This window comes from Ptiloglossa arizonensis, chromosome 6 (genome assembly GCF_051014685.1).
Source record: "Ptiloglossa arizonensis isolate GNS036 chromosome 6, iyPtiAriz1_principal, whole genome shotgun sequence".
NCBI lineage: Eukaryota > Metazoa > Arthropoda > Insecta > Hymenoptera > Colletidae > Ptiloglossa > Ptiloglossa arizonensis.
In genome coordinates, this window is record NC_135053.1 from 8,310,717 (window position 1) to 8,327,091 (window position 16,375).

The 16,375-nt window shown below is 41.8% G+C and overlaps 1 protein-coding gene across 2 annotated transcripts in view; it reads left to right on the forward strand.

The window, feature by feature from the left end:
- The window catches only part of Glurib (Glutamate receptor IB), a 467,146-nt gene that overhangs the window by 436,555 nt on the left and 14,216 nt on the right, over positions 1–16,375 (forward strand). For both annotated transcript variants that reach the window (XM_076313858.1, XM_076313859.1), the window contains exons 7-14: positions 1,393–1,557; positions 5,513–5,707; positions 8,140–8,247; positions 9,343–9,456; positions 9,570–9,690; positions 11,123–11,217; positions 11,868–12,091; positions 14,357–14,563. In XM_076313858.1, coding sequence (XP_076169973.1) covers positions 1,393–1,557; positions 5,513–5,707; positions 8,140–8,247; positions 9,343–9,456; positions 9,570–9,690; positions 11,123–11,217; positions 11,868–12,091; positions 14,357–14,563 — 1,229 coding nt within the window. The remainder of the gene's footprint in view (positions 1–1,392; positions 1,558–5,512; positions 5,708–8,139; positions 8,248–9,342; positions 9,457–9,569; positions 9,691–11,122; positions 11,218–11,867; positions 12,092–14,356; positions 14,564–16,375) is intronic.

Sequence of the window (16,375 nt, forward strand, 5' to 3'; positions counted from 1 at the left end):
ATTTTCTCGACGGAAGTGTTCATCGGTTAAGAAGCTTTATTTTATTCGAAAGAACATTTTTTCTAAGCGTCAATTTCAACGTATAACTCGATAACGGTACTAGAAACACGATAGTGATTGTATAAAGAAGGAAGAGACTAGTTTAAACTTATTTCGATCGGGTATGGCGCGATGACGAATGTTATTCGATAATTACGATCATTCGTTCAGACTGATACGTAACTTTGAATCCAAAAGCTTCCTATGGAATTGAAAAATTTTGAATATTACGTATTCGAACGATGCGTTTGGAAAGAAATTTTATACTTGCCGTTCTTCGGCTCGCCAACAACGCCACTGAATAATATTCTCCGTTGAATAATATTGACAAAATAATACAAACTGGTTTTAACGTAGAGAGAAAATCCTAGAAGGAATACACCAGAACCTGCAATATTAAGAAAACAATATACAGAAACTGTGTTAAAAACTATCTTTAAAAATTGTACAAGCTTCGTATGTTCGTTGCTAAATTGCAAAAGTATCTAAACATACCTAGTTACAATTTCTGTAATGTTGCGTCAACGTCAACGATTTTCAATATTACAGAAATCCTACTTCAGCTATCGAACGCTCTGTATTTTTACTACTTCCGTTTCTACGATTTTTCGAATTGCCTGGTGTTTCGTTGCTACCGATCGTGCTTTTTCGGTGTAGGTTAAAAAAAAATTCACTCGTAGCCTGTCAGCCGTCGCGTTAAACTGTCGCGAGGAGAAACAATATCGTTTTAAACAAAATATTTCTACCGAAGAGGAGATATTCCACAAGGACGTGCTTTTTTCGAACAACGTTTGGATAACAGTAGTTCAAATAACGGTTGTTCCATCCATTAGGTGAAATATTACTGTATCGAAGTGGTCACTTGGCGCGTTGCAAGCCAACGGTACCGTTCGATAAAATGAGAAACCCTTCCGCGATACTTTATTTATTCACCTCTCGAACGACGACGCAGTCGCGTGTTAATGGCTCGCGAATGAAAATACAAGCAGTCCGACCACTTCTCGTCGCTCCAAATGTAATCGTACGATAATCCCCGACCTTTGTTTCTCATACGAAACGTTTCCCCGTGTTTCGTTCGCGTTTTTAATCTATTCGTTCGTTCCGTTGTCTCGGCACGGGACACGATTTACGATAACTCGACGAAACGAGGTCCACGATCGATCTTAGACAATCGGGAGTCTTTTGGCACACCGAGACACCGTTCTACCGATAAACTGTACACTGGACGGTCCTATATTACCAAGGGACGTCCAAGTGGAAGCACTCGAACTCGTAGAATTATCGTCCCGTCCAACTCGCTCGTTTCGTACCTTTTACACGACGCTACAAACACGCCTGTTTTCGTGTAATCAGATAATGGACGACCGATGGGAGAGCGAGGTGGTCGAGTACGGGGCCATCAACATCACCGGTTTTCGCATCGTGGACGCCACTCGACCGTACGTCAAAGACTTCCTGACCGGCTGGCATCGTCTCGATCCGACCAAGTCTCCAGGAGCTGGCCGCGAATCTATTTCCGTACGTATGGCACCCTTGTTCGCCCTTTTCCCCACGAAACTTCTCACCAGTAATCGTCCACCCATTCCCCGAGCTTCGACGAAAATCTTTTCCCCCTTTTCTCGCGAAACCTGCCAACGAGATATTACCCCTCGCCCCCACCCTCCGCCTTCCATTAGCGTCCGTCACCCTGTCCTTTCGTGAAAACATCCACTCGAACGCCATCCAGTGCTCCAATTTTCTGCCTCGAGGGGGCACTCGGTAATTTTCGACAACGAAAACCGATTCTTTCGTTTGGTCGTATTTTTGGAAAGATTCGACCACCGAATGCACCGTCCTGGAAAAAATACGACGAAGCTCGAGTATTCGGTGCATATTATGCAGGGAACACTGTGAACTTCGAAGACGTTCGTTTTTATCGATTTTTGATACGGGTTGCGCGATATCTCGCACGTTACGCGAACGATCGATTTGGAAATTTGAACGAGTCACGGAAAACGTGTTTACGAACGAAACGTTGAATGCCTGTTTTTTTTTTAAACGAATTCGAGTGAACCGTTTATTATTTATATTACATCGAATAACATATCAAGTGTATACGATAAACTGTCAAGTGTATATACAGTGTCGTGTTTAATTTTTCAAACTTTTGGTTTCACGGTGGAAAAAGTGAATGATTTGTTTTTATTGCCGTATTTTAAATCCCTAAAAGCTACAATAGTTGTTTCTTCACATTGTTCCGCGAGGATATTATCACGATGTATGTTAATTTCTATCAATTTTCATTCCGATGCGGTTCTTCCTTCGTAGAGGGAATGCAAATTAGAACTCTCAATTTTCGGTTCAAAATACCAGACTGCCGCCCAAAGCGAGTCAGTCTGCTCCGGTTTCTGGGTTGTTTTCGATCCCTGGCAATGTGGAATACGACTGTGCTTCGCGAGCGGCGCTTAGAGTCACGACTGGAAGAGAAAATCAAACTAAAATCTGCGATCAGAGCCCCATGGAAAGCTAACAGCTCGAAGACGCATTAAACGGAGAGCTCGAGGATCAACTGTGCACTCGAGTTTCACGCTACTTCAGTTGCAGCTGTTCTTCCGTTCGTCAAGGTTCATCCTTGAAATCGAAAACCGTTGAAACGGCTAAAATCGAATTATTTTACTTCTTATTTCCCCTCTTCGGGGATACCGATGCTAAATATCGCAACGGATTAATAAACGCAGAAATTGTGAAGAAACATTCGTAATTGTACTTCGTAACGATACAACGCGGAAATATCGTTACCAAATCGATAAATATGGCTTTGAATTTTCGTTTATTTATAACAAAACGTTTCGTCCCTGAAGTGGTCAGTAAGAGAAATAAAAGACGTTGAGCATTCTTCTCCTGGAAGATTGATAACTTTGTTATGTTATTATGGTAGACGATAGAATGGATCGACCGTACTTACAGGGTGATTCAGAAATATATGTCCATATTATAGTGCGTGGATATACACACTAAAATGAGTAAAAAATATCCTATAAACGTATATTTTCTATACCTCAGTTTTGGCTGACCGAAGGAAAAGTTCAAGTGTAAAAGAAATTGATTTTTTGAAACCTGATTACCAGAATACCCCCTTAATATCGAATAGATTGTTACGTTTATCTCGGAAACGAAGCTCTCGCGCTGATAACAAACATGAAAGAAAGTTGTTCAAAATGACGTCCTTGACGACATATTTCAAAATCGTTTAAATCGACGAGGAGGCCACTTTTCTGAACAATTATCCATTGATCTTTTCGCCGCATAAAGTATCCACATCTGTCTTAAAGCTGAATAAATATCTAAGTAAACAAGCTCATCGATCGAAATAATCGGTAGTTTCTTCGCAACAGCAACAATTACGCGCGTTATCAATTTTCAACGGAAAGAACGATTATCCCCATAGATCGATCGACGGTTAACCTCATCGAAAATACCATCGATATTTCCGCCGTAGGATTCGTTTCTAAGACAGAGAACCGTCGAGCAGATGGAAAGACCAAACTGCACGATGTCTGACGCGCCAATTATAGTGATCGATCCTCGGACAATATCCGCGTTCGGTTCCTCTGACTTTGGCCACGTGCTCTATGTGTTTCCCCCACCCATCGAACCACTCGAGTCCGCGTGCGTCTCGAAGCCGCGATAAATAGTTCGCTCGGTTTCATCGAGCGAGTTGGTTTAACCGCGCTGCCGGAAGCGTCCACGGTGGAAACTTCGCTTCGTTTTCGCGATTCGAACCGCATAATTTCAATTGTTACAACGATTACGAACGACGCTCGCGTACGGGCAACTTCAAAACCCCCGCTAACTTTCGCGCGTCGTTGCTTTTTGTCCTCCAAGCCGAGCGGCCGATACGGACTCGTTACGCTTCGCAACTTCTCTACCCTCGCTGGTTGAAGTGGCCCTTGACGTTCGAGAACTCGATTGGATTAGCCGGACCGCGAATTCCGCTCTGTAATTAATTCGATGCCGCGTTACTTCCCGATCCAATCGATCACTTTGTTGATCACTTCGCCCGATCCGCTCGAGGCGGGATTTTTGGCGCTGACGCGAACCCCCCTGCTCGATGGATAATTATTGTCGCTATAGACAATAATTATCGCCTTCGAAGGACGAGTAGAAGAAAAACGATCAAACGAAAGAGGCATGATTTTATCCAACGAGTGGCTGCTCGAATCTTGAATAAATATTCGAATTGTATCAAGGGGTTGAAGGTAATTGAAAGGAATTTTTATAAGGGAGAGGATAATTAAATTCATTCTTCAATTTGGAGAAAAAAATGTAACATTTTTGTTCGCGTGTCTGGAGACAGTACCGTGCGTCGAAACGATCGTAGTCATAGAAAGAAGAAATGTAGTTGCATGTACTATTGTAAGAGCTCGTGTGTACAGTCCCGAAATTCATGGTACAAATTATTTCAACTCAGAGGTAGGAATATCTTTCATCGAGTATCTTCGTCGTTTGTGAATTGTAGTTTCTCAAAGGGGAACGTAGTTTAATCTTTAAACGCATATCGTCGAAGAAAAGTATATTTACTTTTCATATGCACACGCATCGATTTACAAATGCATTTTTCTCGAAGGAAAACGAGGCCTCCGATGCAATTCTATTACTCTATATTTTCGTCTTGTTTCGAGCCATAAGATCTGACCCGATTACAACTATGAATCTTGGGACACCCTTTACGCCCCACTCGGTTGAGTAATACGAGCACCTATGAGGATAATACGGGCAATATGGATTTAATCGTCTCACGGGCAAAATCACCTCGAGAAGCCTCGAGACAACGAGGGATGATGCGATCTACGCGTACTTATTTTTCAAGACAGTTTTAAACAAGCCGTTGGACCTATGTCGGTAACAAAGTTCAAAGTAGAAGCTAGCACAACTTCGTATTCCACGAAGATCGATTCAACGCGTATTAAACGCTCCAACGTTCTTATTTCTCGTTACGATAACAATTCGTTCGATCCAAGATGTTTCCTTTCTATTTCGTACCTAGTAAACGAAACCACGCACGGTCGACGAACCCAAACTTGAACGTTCAATGTTGATCTTAGAACGAACTGTACAACCAACAATATCATCGCTAATTTCCAGATGACTTCGCCATGTTTTTCGTTCGTCTTGTCCCTGAACCTTGAACCTTTGCTTCCTTAAAATCAGATTCATCCGTGAAAATTGTGTGAACGTTTCGTGCACCAATGTCGAAGATTCTTCGATCGAGGAACGACTTCACATTTTCAATTCCGAAACGGTGAAAGATAAAGGAAATAATTTCATTCGAATCTCGTGCATCGTTGCTCGCCACGAGTACGATTACAGATTGGTTTCCTTCTTTCCATTTTTTTTTCTTTTTCTTTTTTTTTGGTTTTTCGTCGCGCTGAAACGAAAATCATCGCGGTCGTTGGCGACTGGAATACTCATCCGGCAATCTTCCTCGCATTAGGCACAAGCGGCGCTGATGTACGACACCGTATTTGTTCTCGTTGAGGCGTTCAACAAGTTTCTGAGAAAAAAGCGGAATGGAGCTCCTGGCAGCAGTCAGATTACGAACGGTACCCGGTCGCTGGATTGCAACAGCAGCAGCATCTGGGTGACACCGTTCGAGCACGGCGACAGAATTGCAAGGCTCCTGAGAAAGGTAAGTGGAAAACGCGCGTTCGAGGCACTGCCAACGCTGCAACCTGTTATCTCTCTTTCCCCGAAAGTCTGCGACCGTTCGAGAGATCGATAAATCTTTCCCCGCTGTCCGAGCGACAACGGGCCCGAGTAATGTATTTCACGTTTCGTGGAAATAATGGGTAATTCTTCTAACGCGATCGATGCGATTTCCTTTGAAAATACGAAAGCACGCGGGGAACAGTTGTTCGTTGGAAAAATTCTCGATGCTCGAGAACGGTCTCAAAAATCGAAGCTGACCGTAGGTATTTTCCTGCAAATTTATGTAAGTGGAAAATAATTGAAAAGTTCGATGTCTATTCAGATTCAAGGATTATACGTTAGAGAACCGAATCAAATGGACGAATATAAAGGGACTTGTTTAATCTTTTTAGTACCGAAGAAATTTTACCTAAACGAAAAACACCGAGCCAAGTTGACGTAATTATAGATGATACACATCTTCGGTTAATTTTTCGAAAGATCGATTTTTTCAATACTGGTAGAACGATCTTTTACATGGATCTTTCAGCACAATATCCGATCGATTTCAAAAACAAATACACCATTTTTTTTTTTTTATCAAAGAATCTGATCGTACAAAGAAACGATCGACAGAGATGTGGTTCTGGTATCGACTTTTAAAAAAATTGATTTGTTTGCAGACGTAGATCGATTTTTAGCGAATCAATTTTCCAACTTTCGGTCCGCGTCGATTCGAAAATCGATTCTTTTCAATAAAATCGGCATCTCCGGTCGAAATGCGATCGTTCCACGTGGAATCAAGCTAAAATCGACTCCGTCGTTTCGGATACCATCGAGATGAAAAATCTGTCGACGATGCGTCCCGAAAGTTCCGAAACGCGGGCTAGAAACGCAGAAGTACTTAATATGTTTCAACCGAAATTCCAGGGACCATTTTCGACGTTTCTCTGCTCCTGACAGTAATTGGCGGTTATTCCGATTCTAACGGAATTCCTGCTTCTGCGCGTCAGATCGTTCTTCCGAGTTCCTCTGTTTACGTACAATACGTGCACGCGCGGCACACTCACACCGGAAGTCCTCCTCTGCCTCTTCCACTTTTCGTCGACTTGTCGCGCGACAAAATCAAACGCTGTGAACCTGTCGATAGCAAGTAAATCGTTAGCAACGGGCGAAGCGAATTCTTTTCAATAGGGAAATACACATAAAGGTAACGAAGGAAGTTTCGAAAGGGACGATCCTCGAGGTTTCCAAGTTTCTGTAGGTTTCTTCGGGTTCTCGAGGCTCTGCCATTGTACCCTTCCTCTTGTCGGATCTTTTCGCTGCAATACGTAGCGGATGTAAGTATTAATCGGCTTTTTATAAATAAGAGTGGTAGTACCGCCGCTTTCGGAAGAATTAATCACAGTGGACTCTCGTTGCAGCGCAGTTTAACGGATTTCTAAGTGAATTCGATATTTAATAGGTTGTTCGGAAAGTCGTTTGATTTTTCTTTTTTTTTGTGAAAATGAAACACGATTTTTTTAAAGTGTACGAACATTTCATTAAATTATCTATTCTCCATTTTGGAAAACGAAACGACTTTCCGAACAATCCAATTATTAGGAATTAATCGGTGCTTTGCGTACGAGATACTTTTCATTCACAGCAATGAGAATACGGATCGTTGTAGGTTCCTTTTCTTCGAGAATTAATCAAATGTAAAAATTTTGTAATTTTGTAAGAGAAATCGTTCAAGGTACATTGGGATACCGTGTAGCAGATTCACGATGAATTATTCGAAATTATTCGATGGTTCCTCGATCGCAATTTCAATTATGTTAAAGACGTCTCGATTCGAGGGGAAAATTTCGAAATTGCTCGACAAATTGTAAAACTACCGGGAACACTCTATCGACCAATAATCGAAAGTCAAGCATATAAAGTGCACCACCTGATTCAACAAACTCTTGTTTTTCGTAATTAAAGAACGAATCTATTTTTTATCAGTAACCATTCCAAGTTGATAATATTTGATCATTTGTACTCCCTTTCTGTATATAAATTTTCAATATTTGTACACACAACCCAATGAGCTTTACGCTTATCAGCTGGCAGATACGGAGACCACCTCAACGAGATGGCAAACAAGCATTTTCTTGTATAAAGAAATTATGAGGTTGTGTGTAAAAAATTTGAAGGTCTAGGAAAACTTACACAAAGAAGTACTTATGAAAACGTACACGAAGAACAGTCGTATAAAATATCAAGTGTCATCGACTTCTTCGAAGTCGTATCGTTCGTGCTGAACAAAATTGGGATTCGTTCACTAATTACGGAAAAGTCGAGTTGGTTGCATTAGGTGTTCCACTCTGTATATTCCATCGTTTCGAGGCATTACTGTAACGATGAAGTATTTCTAACTGATATCTCGTTCGTATATTTTATTCCCAGGTCGAAATCGAAGGAGTGACTGGGGAGATCCGCTTTAACGATGACGGTCGTCGGCACAATTACACTCTTCACGTTGTCGAGATGACGGTCAACAGCGCCATGGTCAAAGTAAATATTTTTTCTCGCACTAATTTGTCATATTTCCTCTCTTTGGCTCTTCCATTGGTCCGAGTGTACACGGTGATCCGTTGTGTCTGGGAAATACGACAGGAGTACTTCGTTTCGATATTGAAATAAGAAAAAAAAATTCGTACAAACATATGTCTTATTCGGCACTGTTTGCGAATTATAGCGTGTTTCGCGTGATTCTTCGTAATCTTATTCGCGCGTAATGCAGGTATAAGGCAATTTGATGGTAGTTTACTGTTTTTCCATATTTTTTAAGGTCACGAGATCGAGTCACTTCATCGTAGAACAGTTCAGACACGCGCTACTATCGATAGAGTAACATATTCGAAGCTCTTGCAGCATTACGTTCTGCAAGACCGAACATAAAATACGTGTAATACATTTTTACTAACGGTAATTCGCAACAATTTTGCTTCAAATATCATACTTCATCGACAATAGCGTATGTGTACTAACTGCTCTACTCTGATGTTTACAAATTCGCTCGATCTCGTTTTCGACCTTAAATAATACAGAGAAACGGTAAACTGATATAAAATTGCTTCGCACCTACTGTCCTTCCACGAGAAGAAGGCTGACGAGTGTTTATATCCCCACTCTGGTTTACGATTTACTAGTTCCCCCACCATCGCGCTATTCAGCAAGGCGACCAATAGCGACGATGCGTGCGATGGTGGGGGATCTAGTACACCGAACTAGAATGAGGATGTAAACACTCGTTGGCCTTTTTTTCGCGAATTAAGTGCAATTAATGCAGTTGCATTAAGTGGAAATAATACAATTATCGCTATAGAAAATTTGCTGTAACTCGTAAATAATGTCAAATGGGGCATATGCTTGTACGAACTTTTTTTCTATTTCCCGAAATTACTCCTGTCGTAATTTCCACATATAACGAAACACTCTGTATACACACACGTGTGTCTCTCGGTTTGAAAATTATTTTACAACGAAAATAAACCGCGCGGTGAGAAAATTCATCTCGTCGATAAATAGAACACAAGCTACGTTGCGCGTAAATTTCATTTTCGCACGATCTCGCGATTGTCGTTAATTCGCAATTTGTTCCTCGAGGTCGCGGAATGGACGGACGAAGCTGGATTCCAAGCGATCGCGGCGAAATACATACGACTTCGACCGCACACGGAAATCGAGAAGAACAAGACCTACATTGTCACGACGATCGTGGTAAGAAATTGCTCCACAAATTATCGTGGCGCTTAGCGCGATGAAAACGCGTATTCACGCCGGACGGAATCGAAGAAAATGAAATTAATGAGTGTCCCCGTTCCGTGATGCAGGAGGAGCCGTACATCATGAAGAAAAAATCAGACACCGGAGAGGCGCTCGTTGGCAACGATAGTTACGAGGGTTACTGCAAAGATCTCGCCGATCTCATAGCGAAGAAACTAGGGATAACGTGTAAGTGTTCGACGATAATTCGTTAACTTCGATGCGTAGATGGAATCTGTATAATAGGTTGCTTGAGAAGTTTTGTCGTTCGATAAGAAATGGAGCCATCGTGGGTTCGTCGTTTTATTTTTCTAAAAATGATACTACTGTTCGATGATCATGCGTGGCTTCATGCAGATCTGTCGACTCTTTCGTATATTTACGGTTGTTCAAACGTTGAAGTGTCGTAGTACTCAACAACCTAGTACTCTATTAAAATTCTGGTGCCATTAGAGCAATTTCCCGTAATATTTCGCGTAAGAATTATAAACGGCATATCGGAATGAAAATAATGGTAGAGATATAAAAATTGCTCGTGTTCTAAAAATTAACGATTAAATTATTAAAATTCCGTATTTGTACAATCTCCGACACCACTGTTGCAGTTCCGACATCGCATTCTTTTCGTTGTACGCTCACGCATTTTCAGAACGTTTTAGGTATAACGTTTCATTCTAAATCTGTATTCTCCAACACTTGCTAATTACGTTTATGGTAATTGGTATCTTGCTTTTGTATTAGCAATTTCAAATTCATAATTATTAACATACATCGTGACCTACCTAGGTACGCGGTATTGTAAACATTTCATAATTTAGATACAGAAGATATATGTATATATAAATTTTTGTTTATAGCAATTACCAACTCTTCGGTCAATTTTACTTTTCCAATGATTCGTAATTGTAATAATACACTTTTCATTGTTCACTCGCAATAATATATTTTACTTCTCAAAAGGACCTCCTGTGGAGACCAAAATGGTGTCACTTGCAGACATCGCAACGAACTATAATACAAATCGGTATATATAAATTCGTATTTTCAAAGTATACTTAAAGACGTCAATTTTTCTTGCTCCGTTTAGATCACTGGCTCCACGAGTGAAATAATTTCGTATCGTCCGCGAATACAATTATTATCCAATACCGAAGCAATTGAAAATTCGTTGAAATACGCGTCTGGGTTAGGTCGACTGTAGCCAGATGAACAAGCTGGATTCGAAACCGAAGGAGTGGGGGGTAAGTAACCTGACACAGTGGCCCTGACACCGTGAAGAGAAGTGGGCGATATAACGGGTGTACATTGGAATACTGAACTATGAACGCGATGCAGAGTCTCTCGGTGTGGGACGCAACGAATGTGCATTATAATTCTGAGAGACACTGCATCGCGTTTATAATTCAGAATTCTAATGTACACCCGTTGTGTCACCCACTCCTTCAGCTCGAGATCTAGCTTGTTTTCTGGCTACGCTGATTAGGTCTCTCCACGCCCTCGATGATTTGAAATCGTCTTCTTCCAGCGGTGCTTTCGTTCGAACTATCGATCGAGGAAACGTGATCGGTGACTCGATCGCCGCCAATCGATTCGATCGAGCGTTTCTTCTTTGATTTTTCAGACGAGCTGCGGATCGTGAAAGACGGCAAATACGGCATGGAGAATCAAGACGTACCTGGTGGATGGGACGGAATGGTTGGCGAGCTAATTCGCAAAGTAAGTTCCAAGCTCGCTAGAAACGGTCCTCGCGACTCGAAGGACCACCCCGAAGTGAAACACCCCGGAAGTTAGCGGAAACCCGGCCCCAAGTGATTTCACCCAGCGAAAGATTCCGCTATTGATCCGCCGCAGAGGCCGAACGAGCTGTTTTATCCTTCGTTGGGAAGTACGAAGCTCCTCCATCAGATGTCTCGAGCTTGCAAGCTCTTCGTTCGAGGTTATGTCCAGAACTACATCTGGTGGACGAGTTTGAAAAGAATCTTAAATAAGACTCAGTTCCACCTTGACTCGCGCTCGATAGAAGTGGGAATGAATTTAATTGAAAATATAATTAATTCGATTTAAATTCAACGAAAATCGTACATCGTAAATCGATGCAGAAATATTTAGCTGCTAATGTGGATAACGTTGCTCCTCGAGGTGATATTATTATCATCGATTCTCAAAATTACGTGTTCGACAATCGCGTTGCTTTAACAGAAAGCAGATTTCGCTTCGATGATAATTGCGTCATTAAACGAAACTGTGAATTACAAATCGATGTAGAAATATTCGGTCACGAATTTAGATAACGTTACCCCTCGAAGTGACGTAATTATCATTGATTCTGGATATCACGTGTTTAACGATCGCGTTGCTTTTTACAGGAAGCGGACATTGCCATCGCTCCAATGACGATCACGTCCGAACGCGAACGAGTGATCGACTTCAGTAAACCTTTTATGTCATTGGGGATCAGTATCATGATAAAGAAACCCATGAAACAGAAGCCCGGAGTGTTCAGCTTCTTGAACCCGTTGAGCAAGGAGATCTGGGTGTGCGTGATTTTCTCGTACATCGGTGTGTCCATCGTTTTGTTTACCGTGTCCAGGTAAACATTTTTCTAGAGTTACGTTCGTGTTTTCGCTGGATACGCGGCCAAGTGGAAACGGTCGGTACATGGTCGGACGATGGTAAACCGTGGATTCGATACTCGTGGTTCTTCACTTATCGTACAATGTTTCGGTATCTTTCTAATCCGACCGAGATGTCACAGTTTCGTCAACAGACGCTGGTGCACGGTTCTTGAACGGATAATGAGCAATTTTTTCGCGAAACTAATGATAAACAAATCACGTTAAAGGCTCCGATTTTTTTCACAATTCGGGCAAAAATAGTGTTTATAATATTACAAAAGAAAATAGAAGACAGAGAAAAGAAAACGAAATGGTATTACAAAAAGAAAGAATACGTACAGTTCGCGTACTAGAAGATTGCATTCGGAGTTACAGTGAGTACTGTTCGTTCAGGGGTTAATGCCATTTCGCGTACGAGGAATTCGCGCAAAAACAGTGTTTCGAATATTACAAAAGAAAAGAGAAAAAAGAGGAAAGAAAACGAAATGGTATTACAAAAATAAAGAATATGTACAGTTCGCGTAGTAGAAGATTGCATTCGGAGTTACAGTGAGTCCTGTTCGTTGAGGGGTTATTCCATTTCGCGTACAGAGGAAATGACTTCTCGTCGAATTGATAACTGTAGATGCAATCTTCCCGAGCGCGTACTGTACATTAAATAACAGTAGATTTTATACGAATTGTCTTGTATATAAAAAACATTCTCCGTGAGATACTACTTCGACGCGTGTATTATCCACAAGATGCACGCCATGCAACAAGATTTATTGCATTATAAGTAGCGAGGGAAATAAGTGGAAGAAAATTAGTCTTCGAATGGAAAACCGTAATTCATTGCTCTGGAAATTGCAATCGTGCTACGTTCGTATATTCCTTGCATCGTTTGGTATTATCTTCGACGTGTAATTACGTAACAATTGTTGTTTGCTCCTTCGCGAGGTGCCACAGTTACAACCACGTTGATCACGCGTTCATTTATCGCGATCCTATACCCGTACTGTATCAACCGTCACGATAGAACGTCGTTGCCTTTATTTCAGCCCGATTAGGCTATTTGCTGTTCTCTATCTCGCATGATTTCTCCGAACAGAGTTTCCTAACTATCATGGATACAATTGTAATCTCGATAGAGGCGATAAGCTCGAGTACGGCCGTTGATTCGTGTTCGCGCATCGATTTCTGTGTAACGCATTTCGTGCGTGACATTGTTCAAATCCCAGTTAAATAACAAAGCAGCTTTGACGCTTCGTGGTCGATTTTATCCCACGATTGGAAAAGTCGACACGAACCGACGACGAAGCGCGCAAAGTTTAAAAACGAGTGAAAGAAAAATCGGAGAATCAAAAAGTTGCAAACGAAGTTGCAAGAGCATTGCTTCAAACGTACGAGAAACAATTGCAAAAATTCGAATTAACAATGCTGTATATTTACTACTAATTCGCGATTACACATTCTTTGATAAAGTAAGATAAAGTAGTAACTCTTTTGCTTCTAACGATACTTTAGCTCGACGGACTTTTACAATTCACCACACGTATTTATCGTACTATTGCTATAAACTTTATAGTAACGACAAATTTGATCTGTTCTATCCTTTAGAACTCTATCTTCTTTAAGAAGAAATCGAACGATTCCTGTGCAAGCACTGACCAGCTGTAATACAGTACAAAAAATAGACAACTCACGTGATAATCGATATTTTGAGAACTACCAAACAAAACACGTTTTTCAATTTGCTGAAAATACAAAATAATTGTCTCTGTTCGCAGGAAATATTTTACGTATAGTTTTCTCGGAGAATGTAACATAAGAATCTGACTTCATAATAACAATGGTGCTAGACGCTATAAGCGGAGTAATTCCTGGTTTCGAGATTCCCTTTTTACCCCGGATTCTAGCACCTTATCGACCTCGAACCGAGATAAAAATCGCTACTTATCCCGTTTTTGTTTCTCGGGACGAATCGGTCTGCGTCCGTACGTTTTTCGTATAATTTTCTCGAAAAGTGTAATCCAAGAATCTAACTTTATAATAACAACGACACTATACGGTATTAGTGGAGTAATTCCCGCTTTCGAGATCCACGTTTTACCCGGGATTCGAGGCCCTGATCGGCCTCGAACCGTGATAAAGATCGCCACCTTACACGCTGTTGTTTCTCGAGAGGGGTAGCTCTCCCTAAATTGTAATTATCGTAGGCTCCGAGTTAAACGGTTGACTCGCTACAATTTTTCATCCAGATTTTCACCCTACGAGTGGAGGGTGCTGACCCTGAGCAGCGGTGGAGATCCCTCGGCAAGAAACGACCCCACGTTGCAGCATCCGCACGCCTCCCAAGGATCGCCCCACATGCCGACATCGAGCATGGCGAACGATTTCGGCTTCATCAACAGCCTGTGGTTCGCGTTGGCCGCGTTCATGCAGCAAGGCTGCGACATATCGCCCAGGTAACGGTGAACTTTCTTTGGGAAATTCGGCCCCGGATCACGATAAGCCGCGTTTCGTTGTCCTGGCGTGGCGCGAACGGAGTGTTGGGTTGGGTGTTCGTAAAAATTAATTACCGCAATCTCGCTGAATTATCGAGCTTTCTTCCTCGACCGCGTCCAACTTTCCTTATCATTCACGTGGTACAGGACTATTACCAGGCCCGATAAAGCCGGCTCGTATCGCACCACGTTCCCAGGAACAGTCGTCGAGCATTAATAACGCGAAATATCTACGATGGGAGGTCCCGATGCGACCATCGAGGCCACGCGGAAGGATTTTGTAAAGTTATCGTCGGTCAACCGGTTGTGTGTGTGTGTGTTTTTTTTTTTCTTCTTTTTTTTCTCTCCTCACCGAATAACGATACTCCATTGCGCGCGACGATGCGTTCCACCGGGTATTTCTTTCCGGCTAATTACAGTTACCCCGCTACTCTCGCTACCCTCCTCGTTTTCGCTTCCGCGGTGCAAGCGAAGGGGCCAAAGTACATAAAGGATCCGGGAGAATGGCTTCCCTTTACTTCCCTTTACTTGTCGGAGCAGGTCAACCGTACAGTCTGCTAATAGGATGAATTGGGTAAGATTCAAAAGGTTCCTCGCTGTCGACGGTTAATGTCTCCTGTGTAAACGGTTTCGTAGTTCTTCGTCGTCGGTGTATCGCGTTGTTCTGGAAAGGCTGCTTCTGTGTAATTAGCAACCGGGTTCGATTCAAGAAAGCGGTAAAGCGTAGCGAAAGTAATAAGCGCTATAAACGACGCCCCGGATCCTCTGCTTACACCCCAGACGCTGCTAATTGCCCTGGACAATGTATTCGTAGCGAAAACATCTAATCGACGATTCGAGTTTCTCTTTCGATTACCGACTTCCCGCCATTCGAATTCGCGAACGTCTGTCAAATTTCACAATATTTGTATCGTAGGAGTGGTGTTCTCATAGGACGAGGTTTCGCGGCATTTTAAAGGAGAGATATAATACTTAATTACTCTTAGAACATCGGATGGAGATGAAGAAAATCTTAACAAGTTTACCACCACGTTGGTTTTCCTTTCGCGCGTTTTTTTCAAACTTAGCGCGAAAAATATTCGATAGCTGGTCTACGTATTTTTCAGCATCGTTAACGACGATAATATTACTCGAGCTTTTCTCGTAAAGTTTTAAAGAAACATTGCAAGGTCAGATCGTAGGTCACCAAGGACCATCGTGACCTTTGCGTCGATACCGATCCGTATTTTAAGCTCCTCTGAAATTTCTAACATCTAAAAAATATTCTGTTTCGATTAGACGTTCTCTTATCTGTTCGACTGGATCGATTTCATCTACCTTACCAGAAAAAAACCGTTCAGTCTCGCGTGCAACATAATCGCTATTCTGTCCGCGAATAAATAGAATCAACCTGGTTTTCGAAGAATCTAGCTGTCTCCATTCGTGGGTGATATTTTTGTCGTTTGGTCTATAAAATTCTTTGCTCGTTACGCAATGTAACGTACCTTCATTTCGAATTTCCCGCCATCGAATCCATTCCGTCCATTTCTAATTACTTTCTCTGGTTCCGTCTGGCACACCTTACTTTTTCAATCCTTTCTTCGTAACTTGTAATACCCTTATGGGGTATAATTTAGAAATACTTGTCCATACTTCGAGCGGTGAGTATACCAACAAGGGGAATGTCAAAAGTGATTCTTACCGATTTTAATAAAATTTGATACATTTGTAGATTTACATACGTAACAACTGTAACTGAAATTGTAGCCGCAGATGACCAGACAATTGTGAACG